The sequence below is a fragment of the Phlebotomus papatasi genome, chromosome 2 (genome assembly GCF_024763615.1).
Source record: "Phlebotomus papatasi isolate M1 chromosome 2, Ppap_2.1, whole genome shotgun sequence".
NCBI lineage: Eukaryota > Metazoa > Arthropoda > Insecta > Diptera > Psychodidae > Phlebotomus > Phlebotomus papatasi.
The window spans coordinates 88,218,436-88,229,214 of NC_077223.1; the positions used below are offsets into that span (position 1 = coordinate 88,218,436).

General features: G+C 34.1%; 1 protein-coding gene across 1 annotated transcript; it reads right to left on the minus strand.

Annotated features, from left to right (window-relative positions):
• On the minus strand, positions 1-7,109 carry LOC129804922 (transmembrane protein adipocyte-associated 1-like). Its single transcript, XM_055852708.1, has 5 exons — positions 6,795-7,109; positions 6,498-6,720; positions 6,361-6,433; positions 805-1,286; positions 1-422 (listed from the first exon to the last, which is right to left on the minus strand). The coding sequence occupies exons 1-5, from the start codon at positions 6,932-6,934 to the stop codon at positions 162-164; spliced, it is 1,179 nt and encodes a 392-aa protein (XP_055708683.1). The 5' UTR covers positions 6,935-7,109; the 3' UTR covers positions 1-161.
• Positions 7,110-10,779: the final 3,670 nt, after the last annotated feature.

The window sequence follows — 10,779 nt, forward strand, 5'->3', positions numbered from 1 at the left end:
TTTTAATTTTTAATATTTCGTTATTTATTTAAAACGGTGATTAATCCATTCTCATTAAATTACTTTGTTCTCAGTATCATATGAATTTTCACAACAATATAATTTCCTCACAAGCTATTGACTAGATTCATTTTGGGTGCTACAAAAATTGAACGATACTCTTAGTTGTTCCTCGCCACGAGACCCCCAAAATCGCCGCGACCGCTGAATTCGATGGAGGAAGAGGACTCTATGCTGTAGCCAGTGATGCTGTCCGGACTCTGGATACCGCACAGCTGATTTATGGAATTTCCATTGGCCGCGAATTGGGTGTTCTCGAAGAGACAATGGTTGGGACAGATGAAATCTGACTCTGTCTTCAAGCTCGTGAGACTTTGCTGCTGTGGCAGCGAATAGTGCTCGTCATCGAGATTATCATCAACCTGGGAATTTATCAATTAATTGAATTAAATTCTGCTAATAATTCCCGTTTTAATTAGCAAAATCTAATTGGCATTATGGAAAAAAAATGAAAGGACGGACGCTGGAATTTTTCTATATCTGCTCTGATGCTTAAAGTTTCATTAAAGTATTCGTTCATTGCAAAAACTATAAAGACTTTTAAAGAAAAACTTACAGTATTAATTGATTAAATATCGATATAATTCATTAAAATGGAAATATAACGTAAAACTTACGTTAAAATGACGTAAAAATTATGTTGTTTTTACATTAATTTTCTATTTTTTGAGAGCGTCAGACGATAATTTTATGTAAAAATATAAAAAAATAAATAAATAAATAAGGTGTACTTGTCCACTTTACCTGAGTCTTGTAGGAGAAGAGGATGGTGGGCTGAGAGATGCTAAAGAACTCCCGCAGGAATGTCACATACACGAGTGGCGTATAGAATGTAAAATAGAGTCCACTCGTTGCGTCCAACAGACACAGTCCCTGCGGTACATCCCAATTGAGGAGACCCGCCCCAACAGCCTGCAGACTGTCCAGGAGACACAGAGTCGCCACGTAGATGTAGAAAGATCTTTTGGCTGGCAGAGCCAGAAAGTCTCTGGCTCGAGTGCAGGGCAGAAGAAAGATTACCAAATAAATCGCAGCGAAAATTAGAGAAGTGACAAAGAGGAAGAGCATTCCTCCGTGTCCAAAGAGATCGAGGTCTTTTGACGGAATGTGGAAGGCATCGTCAGGCAGGACGATATCCAGGGCGCCTTGGGCAAGAGAGAAAGCCAGCGAGATGACGCAAGTTGTCACAAGAACGGCCCTTATAGAATTTCGACTATCCAGATGGCCTTTGGAATAAACAAAGTGCCGTAATTGTAAAATAAAATCATTGACAAAAAGACTATGAGAAAGCTAAAATATTAAAGATACTGGAAACAGGTGAATTCAAGGGTAATTCATTCGGAAGTTGCATATATTTTAAATTCATAGAGCACTCATAACCTTTGTTACTTATTCTGAAGATTTTGTAGTTAATTTAATTGCTCTGAATACAAAAGAGAATGTGAGGGACAATTTTGGCTATTTAATTGCTCAAATGATTATGAAACTAAAATTGAGAAAGAATTTGAAGATTCACTGAGAGAAATCCGAAAAAGTTGAAATAATATTCCGGAAATGTTAATTTTATCCTGCAGTATTGATCCGAAATCGGTGAAAATATTATGCTTTTTAGGTGTATTAGGGATTAAAGTTACCCTTTTTCATGTTAATTTTACCCTTAAAAAGGTGTAAAACTAACATTAAAAAATGTTGATATATTTTTACACCTAAAAAGTGTTACAGTTATGAGGAAAAAAAGTTAATTGCGCCCTCGTATTTTTCTCACTGTTTAGGAACGAATAATTCAGTATTCATCGAAAAAAAACACTTCAATTTTTTTGCAATATTTTTATCAATTTAAGAAGATATTTGTTAAATATCATCAGTATTTCTTATTGAGGTAAAATTCATTTAATGGATGCAATAAACAGTTCTGGATTCAAGAACTATAATTTAACTCATCTGCTAACAGAAAATATTTGTTTTTTTTTAATTTCTAATGAATATACTCTGAACTCTGAGTAATCTTGTCCACCCAAAAGGAAGGTTTTTTTCTCAAAAAGGTCTCGGAAAATCAGGCACCAAAGGCTTAATTTTTAAGATTTATAAATGAAAATTTAAAAAAATATAGTTTAAATGTTGTACTTTTATTTAGCTAAGAGCTTTAATTAAATAAATCTTCCAATATGTTCCATAAAATTAAAGAAAATAATGTTATTTTTAATCTTTTTGACCCATGTAACCCCTTAATACGGTGTATATGAGAAAAGCAGTAAGAGATATCGACTTTGGGTTTTAAAAACGTTATAGTAAGTAGGTCGAAAAGTATCTGGAACCAAAGAAAAATTCTAGATATGCGTAACCAATGGAAAGAAATACAGTGATGTTCCTAGAAACGCGGAATCGAATCCAAGAAATACGGAAACGTATATGAAATTGCAAAAAAAAAAATCTGGAAACGCAGAACCGCGTAAAAGAAACACGATAACGTTTTTCTAAACATCGCATTACATCCAAGGAACACAAAAACATTTCTGTAGGGCAATTCTGTAATTTTCGCGGCATTGTCACGCGTGAGTTCGAAACCTGGCAATGCCAATCGAGCTTTTTTTGTCATATCATATGAGTTCGAAAAAGCAATTCATTGATTTTTTAATGAAATCCCTTTACTTGATGATTTTATGAAAATACAGTACGTCTTGGTTGATTTGTTTAACAACATTCATTGTCATTTTAATTGCCATAAATCTCAAATCCAGGAGGGGAATTCTGTAACGCTCTGGCAATGCCATATGACAAATTGGGTTCGAATCTTAGCAGAGCTTTTTCGAAAATGCGATTCTGTAGCCGTGATATTGCCATTTCACCTCACGTGACATTGTCAGAAGTCACATATTTGAGATTTCTGGCAATTCAAATGACAATAAATTTACTTAAACAAATTAATCAAGACGTACTGTATTTTCGAAAAACATCAAGTAAAGGGATTCTATTAAAAATTCAATGAATTGCATTTTCGACATTTTCGAACTCATATGATATGACAAAAAAGCTCGAATGTTTTCGAACTCACGCGTGACAATGCCACGAAAATTACAGAATTCCCCTACTTGAAACACGCATTTCTAAAATCAGAGACATACCTAGAAACGCAAAACCCCACGAAAGAAACAAGGTAATGCTTCTAGACTAGAAACACTGTATCACAACCAATAATTACGAAAACATTACTAGAAACGTGGTTACGCATCCAGGAAACACGGAAACGTTTCTATAAATGCGTTATTTCATCCACAAGAAACACGGAAACTTTTCGAGATCGCAAAAAAATCTACGCTGATACGTGTTTTTTTGTGGATGTGTTGTGTTGCAGCATTTTTAAAAATGTTTCCGTATTTATTGGATGCGATACAGCGTTTTTAGAAACGTTATCACATTTCGTTCGTGAGATTCTGCGTTTCGAGATTTTTATACGATTTAGAAAAACTTTCGTGTTTGTTGTGGATGCAATAACGCATTTTCATAAAGATTTCCGTTATCCTGGATGCGTTACTGCGTTTCTAGAAACGTTATCATGTTTCTTTCGTGCGAATCTGTGTTTTTAGATTTTTCTGCGATTTAGCTCTTTCCGGACCGAAGAACATGCTGCAAGCCAATTTCACATTTTTTTAATCAAAAATATTTAAGCTCAGGAATCAATTGGGCTCCTGCAAAAAATATCTTACATTTGGAGATCCTTATAGTTTGTAATCATCCACAAGAATCGGAATTTTATCAGTTCTGAATAATTAAAAAAACATTGTTTTTCACTGAATATTCATATGCTGCTTTGGGTACTCAGAGTCCCAAAAGAGACGAAAAAGTTAGAAAAGTTTCCGTGTTTCTCATGGACTCAATACCGTATTTCTAGAAACTTTACCATTTTTCCTGGATAAGTTATCGTGCTTCTAAAAAAAGTTTTCACATTTATTGGATCTAACAACGCGCTTATAGAAACGTTACCCTGTTTTTTCGTGAATTCTGCGTTTCTATAGATTTTTTAGCGATTTAGAAAATTTTCCATATTTCTTGTGGACGCAATATCGTGTTTCTAAAAACGTTTCCGTCTTTATTGGACGCGATACCGCGTTTTTAGCTTGCATCCACAAAAAACACGGAAACTTTAGTAGATACGGAAATGTTCCTGGAACTATAGCGCATCCAGGATACACGGAAACCTTTCTAGATAAGTGTTATAGCATCCATAAGAAACACGGAAACTTTTCTAAATCGCAGAATAATCACAGAATAGAAACACAGTAGGGGGAATGGGACACCTTTGAAAGTGGGGCACCTTTGAAATTGGGATTTTTCACCTATTTTTAAACAAAATTGAGCCTTTTCGTGATATAATTTAGCTTTACAAACACGTTGAGAATCTAAATTACATTATTATATGGCTTAGTTCCGCTTAAACATAAGTGAAAAGTCCCAATTTCAAAGGTGCCCCACTTCCCCCTATAGCATTCAATAAATATGGAAACGTTTCTAGAAATGCAGTAACGCATTCACAAGAAATAACTGAAACTTTCCTATTATCGCAGAAAAATCTAATCACATGAAAGAAACACGGTAACGCTCCTGGAGACGCGGCATCACTTCCAAGAATACGGAATCGTTTTTAGAAATACGAAATAGTACTCAAGAAACACAGAAACGTTTCTTAGAATCTTAGAAACATGTTTCTAATGTTGCAGGATACAGTAGAATCTCGCTCAATCTGCTTTTTTTCAATCGAGCGAAAAATTTTGTTGACAATTTTCACGCTTGATTTTGAAGCAAATTTGCTCAAATTCGCTGTAGTTCTTCTTATTTTATCGTTATTCTTTATAATTGAGCGCTTTTTGTGGAATTTACTTACAATGACTTTGACGCCTAAATGACTCGATTATTCGGATGACATTTTGCCCCAAATGTCCAATTGAGACAGAGTCTACTGTATATCTAGGAAGATTATTGAGCATCGCATGACAAAGCAACGGCAATGCTCCTAAAAACAAATCACATCCACGAAACACCAAAATGTTTCTAGAAATGCGAAATTATATCCAAAAACATGGAAACATATTTAGAAATGCAGAATTGCATACAAAAAAAAATGGAAACGTGCCTAGAAACACGGAATCGTTATTCAAAAAAGACAGAAAAGTTTTTAGCAAACACAAACATTTTTTGAAAATCAAGATAGCATCAATGTAACACAGAAACGCTTAGGGAAAAGTGAGGCACCCTTGAAATTGGAATTTTTCGTCTATGTTTACTTGGGAATGAGCCATATCATAATGTAATTTAGCTTCACAATCTGTTTGTGTAGCTAAATTATATTACGACAAGGCTCAATTTTATTTAAAAATAAGTGAAAAATCCCAATTTTAAAGGTTCCCCACTTTCAAAGATGCCCCACTCCCCCCTATGGAATCGCAAAAAATTTACAAGAACGCAAACTGACATCCAAGAATCACAAAAACAGCATAGAGTTAAAAAATGACAATTTTGGTTTCTAGAAACAGGAGTCGCTTGGTAATTTTCCTTTTTATGAATATCCCCTTTCATTGAGTAATAAGATCTGCAATGCATCTTCAAACAATTTTTAAATATCATCAAATAAAAATTAATGATTTTTCTGCCAAAAAATTATCCTGGTCTTTCTTGGGTACTTTTCCTTAAATCGAATATCCTTTTAGGAAATATTCTCGTAGCGACGAAACAAAAAATCCTTTTTTGGGTCAGAATCGTACCCACTGGACCCCAAAGGGTTAATTAATTTTATGCTTGATTTTTTTCGATTATTGAGGCTTCTTCCAATAATATTAAATCACTGAACAACGCATCGTTAAAGCTTTAAATTGCAGTTAATGAAGCCTAATCAAGCCAATGAATAAAATTATTGAACACTTTTATAATTTCTCAAACGAAGAAGGAATTCCAGAGACTAATTGCCTGGGCTCATGGAGCTCTTCTCTTTGTTCCTCTGCTCGAGAAATGAATTTATTTAAACAACTGAACGTCTGATAAGCCAAAAGCCTTTCTAATCTCAATGTCTTTTAAATATTTGCAAAAGAAAAGTAGTTTTTCGATCTCAATTTAATGAACTCCATTGAAGGTTTGTTTTCTCGTATTTTCTTGATTTTCTTGTAAATGGTAAGACAAAAAAAACTCTGAACAAGACATTTGTGCAGTCAACTGTGCACCAATTCTGTCTTGAATGAGGTGCCCTTGCGGAGAAATCAGTGAAGTCGAACAGGCCAAATGGGCAGAAAATAAAGAGAATTTGTTACTCACCAAAAGCCAGACCAAAGATGACAACACTCATTTCAGCTGACAGCAGGGAAAACCTCACGGCAATCCACATGATCTGCAAGAAGAGGAAGAGAAGCCTTAGAGCTGAAGAGAGAAATGGAACTAATCCGGGGGGATACCTTGTCGGTCATGCCACCAAAAGATGTAGCTGCATTGACGAGCATCGAGACCAGACATCTCAGGACACTCATCAGCACACAAGCCCACACAATCCCGTAGAATGTGAGGAAGATGGGTGAACTGGTGGCACGCAATTTGAGCCTGGCCCGATTGAATCGGAGTCCCAGGAAGATTAGAAACAGGAGATTCGGAATAAAGATCACAACGTCCCAGATTCTAACGCTGCAGCACAGAAGCAATTCAACAAAAGTCTTATTAGATATCTAAGGTATCTTCCTGGACAGACAGTGACTCACCCGGACGAGGAAAACTCCACATAAAGTGCGAGTTTGCAAAAAGATTCGTCATTTTGCTTTGTTATTGGAGAAAGTGGATTGATGGTGGAGTTGCTCACAATTTCCTGCACTGCATCGCTTCCAACACTATCGAATGCCATCTCTGCACTCACTGACACTATGGGGCATTCTTATTTTCACTCAGGCGATAGATTCTTTGCGAAACTACGAACAATATTGCAAGAAAATTGAGAAATTTCTATGATTACGAGACGTCTTTTTTGTGTTTTGATTTGTCAAAGGTTGTCCTTCCCGTTTTCCCCTTCTCTTTCCACTGGAAAGTAGAGGGTGGTTCAATAGTTCGTTCGGTTCGTTCCAATAAAACACTTCCAGTGTACACTGTAAAAATTGGATATGGCTCATGGCTAGAAAACCTAGCGAATGAATTTTAAATTTAATTTAATTTAATTTTAATTTCACATAATTCAATTTTCTCTTTTATGAGAAATTTCAGAAAAAATGAGAAAAGTGCATGAATTCAGTCAGGGGGTTACATTTGAAGGTTTACGCTGTGACTTCGCTAATAAATCGATTAACATGAAATTTTCTTATAAAGATAGATATTTTATTAGGCCCTATTTAAAAAACTCTGAAAATTTCAAGTCATACAAAAAAATTACATCGGCATTACAGTGCAATAAAATGAAAATTTTTATATGAAAAACCTGAGAGAAACTTCGGTATTTTTGGAGTCTTCAGGGTCTCCTTCTCCTGATAAACTTATATAAGGGAAGAGCACTAGCGATCGGCAGTGTCCCTCGGATCGTCAGGTTAATACCGTATCGTTGCTTCAAATTAAATTAATTTTTAAAAATTATTAGATACTTTTTACCATTTAACTCATACAAAAATGCACTGCACTGAGATTTAATTTATAAAACCAATTTTCTGTGAGACACCTGAGGGGCAATTCACGGAAGTATCAAGACAAAATTTTAATTGGTTACTATCTGTTTTTTGTGAAGCGAATTTCGCCATCCCCCTAAAAGGTTCATTTCCTTGCTAAAAATGGAGAGTGTACAGGGTTTTGGGTCTTGTACCTGCTGGAATTTCAGGATGTATCCATACAATTTTACCCTCCAGCTCGCGACTGGAGGGTACGAATTTTTAATAAAATCTTACGAAAAAATATTCATAAATATTCATATTCATAGATTTGCATTATTTTATTTAAGTACAGATATCCAGACATAAAAATTATAAGAAATTAGTGGGTTTTAAAATTTTAGAAAAGTTTTCCTTTCGTTTTGAAAAAATAGGCTATGGGTAAGTTCAGGGAAGGAATTATTATTGGGGATTATAAGTTTTATAATTTTTTTGTTGTTAAAATTTACATATAACATTTACATAGGATCAAAATTTTCGCTAAGCTAAGACTTCTATAATGATCTATAGAGAATTATTTTTAATATCAAATTAACCCTCTAAAAAATTCTCACTAAAAAAAACCTCTAAAAAAACAGAGGTGTGCAAGAACCGTTTGAAACCGAATAAACGTCAAAAAAAACTTGTTCGTCAATGGTCAAAACGCTACTTGAACAAACTTATTTTGACGTTTATTCGGTTTCAACGGTTTTTGCACACTTCTGCTCTGAAGACCATCACGTGTCAATCAATGCACTCATCAAAAATAACATATGTTCAGGGTTTGAAATAACTTTTACCACGATTATGTACAAAATGAATAAAATCAATATTATTAGAATAAATGCAATTTTTTCGATGCTACTTCTGAGAGGTAATTGGTCTTTATAGACTTACAACATTTATTATAATTCTCAGAAAATATTATGTGAAGACATCTTGATTAAAACCCAAATAATTTTATAACCTTCTAATATTCGTCATTTTCAACCGTATCCCTGAAAATAGTGTTTAGAATTTAAAAGGAAGTCAGTGATTTTTGAAAAATGGTTCAAAATTGGTATTTGAAAATTTTCTCTATCTTAGAATGCTTTAAATTCCTAAATTTATTACAACGATTCATATTTTCCAATTTTAAATACGCGCCTTAATAAATAACCTGCCAATTTCGTTTTTCCTACTTTTCGGCGAATAAAAATGGTCTGAAAAATGCATTATTTTGTGTTATTTCACTTTTCGCCGCACCAAATATATCTCCGCCATATTCGCCGTACCGTCAATTTTGTCTGGATATTTCGTGAATTTCCCCTCTGATTAAATTAGTGGCAATCCGAGATAGAGTGTGCAAGTTTGCAATTAACCCTATTTTTATTACTTTATTATAAATATTTAAATAAACACACAGATTTAAATGGATAAATTAATAGACTAATTAGCAAAAGTAAAAATACCAAATAGTATTTTGGGGCTTATATTTTTCAACTAAGTATGCAGCATGTCTCTTAACATTCTGATCCATGTTGCTCTTCCCTTAATACATCACGTAAGTCAAGTTTATGTATTATCTTAACGAGGAAAATAAAAGAAATTCACATTATTGATTATTCGAAGGCATGAACGTTCGGAGAAATAATTTCATGATTTTTTTTTAACACTTTAAAACCCTAAGTGGCATTTTGCTCCAATTTTAAGTTTGGAGCTTCATAGTAGGAATTCTATTCAATATTATGCTAAAGTGATAACACAAATGTGTAGAGAATTGAATTAGCTTTCGTTTAGTCGAAAAAACTAGCTGATAATTTTTTTATTATTTAAAAAATAAGGAAAAAACAAAAAATTGGCGTAGAATACCAAAATTGCCGTAAAATTGGCTTTGTTATATGAAGTTAGCGTTAAAAATGGACATTTGAATGGCTTTTTCTACATAACCTAAAAAGTTTAAACATTTTTTAAGATTTGTCACGATTCGAAAAAATCGCAAATATTCGTGAAAATGTTAAAATAATAATTAAAAATTAATAATATAAAACCTAGAATTGTTGTAAAGTGGTACTGTAGAGAAAAATAAGGTGAAAATTCACTTTATACCTTGTTTTTCTTTTTCGAATTCCTGTGCAATCGAAATTGGCATTTTGCTACGAGAATCTGTAAAAAATTCACTTTGGCATTTTTTGACAATTTTCATAGAATTTATATAAAAACTACAAGAAAATGGAAAAAAGGGACAGATAATCCTAACCGGCTTATGTAGGTGAGATTCTTAACGTGAGCTAACTCGGAGTGCATGCAAATTCGATTTGGAGCTGAAGTTGGGAGACGCCATTCAGTTATCTTGAATCAAATTCGTGAAATTATACAAATTTTGTATTTAAACCAAAATATCAACGATTTGGATGAACTGACAGAAAAGTGTTATATGGGTGAAATGTAGACCAGAATGTTCTCTATAATTTTGCCGTAGAACTTGAACTCATCGATTACTCAGAAGCCAAGATAAGCGAGGTTTTTTGTTTCTTAACTCGTTTTTTCATCCAGAGTGCCCCAAGTAGTCATTTGTTGAACTTCAACTATATCAAAGAATTGTTGTATTTTGCGGGACTTTCCATTTAAACCCCTATTTTAAGTGTCTTGGTGGAGTAGAGGCAGTCAAATTGGCATCTGAGTGATTTCAAAGCGTTATTATGGGAAAAATCCATTTTTTCACACTTAAACGGCAAAATCGGAGTGATAGCGTAGTCTGAGTGGAAAATGATGTATGGACGAAATGTAGAGACAAATGTGCTCTACAATTATGTTGAAGTAATCATCAAAATCGGTTCAGCGACAGTCGAGATAATTGAGGTTATGTGATATTGAAATTAGTTTCTTGACTGTGGCGCCCCTGGTGTTGGTCCCACGAAGTTCAAATATTCTAGAAAGTTGTAGCATTTGGTGAGATCTTTCGTTTGAGCCCTCATTCATCAAAATCGGTCACATAGAACCGGAGATATGATTTTTTGAATTTCGTGAACTTTGACCCCTCATATCTCCGGTTCTATTAAAACCACAGCGCGCATACGCACCATTTTGGAAACGTCCTAGA

What these genes read in the sequence shown, in the direction of transcription:
- LOC129804922 (XM_055852708.1), bottom strand. Translation starts at nt 6,934, where the DNA reads ATGGCATTCGATAGTGTTGGAAGCGATGCAGTGCAGGAAATTGTGAGC. An exon ending in TTGGTGGCATGACCGACAAG is followed by an intron (nt 6,434 to 6,497) that starts GTATCCCCCCGG and finishes CTCTTCTTGCAG; the next exon opens with ATCATGTGGATTGCCGTGAG. An exon ending in CATCTTTGGTCTGGCTTTTG is followed by an intron (nt 1,287 to 6,360) that starts GTGAGTAACAAA and finishes TTTATTCCAAAG; the next exon opens with GCCATCTGGATAGTCGAAAT.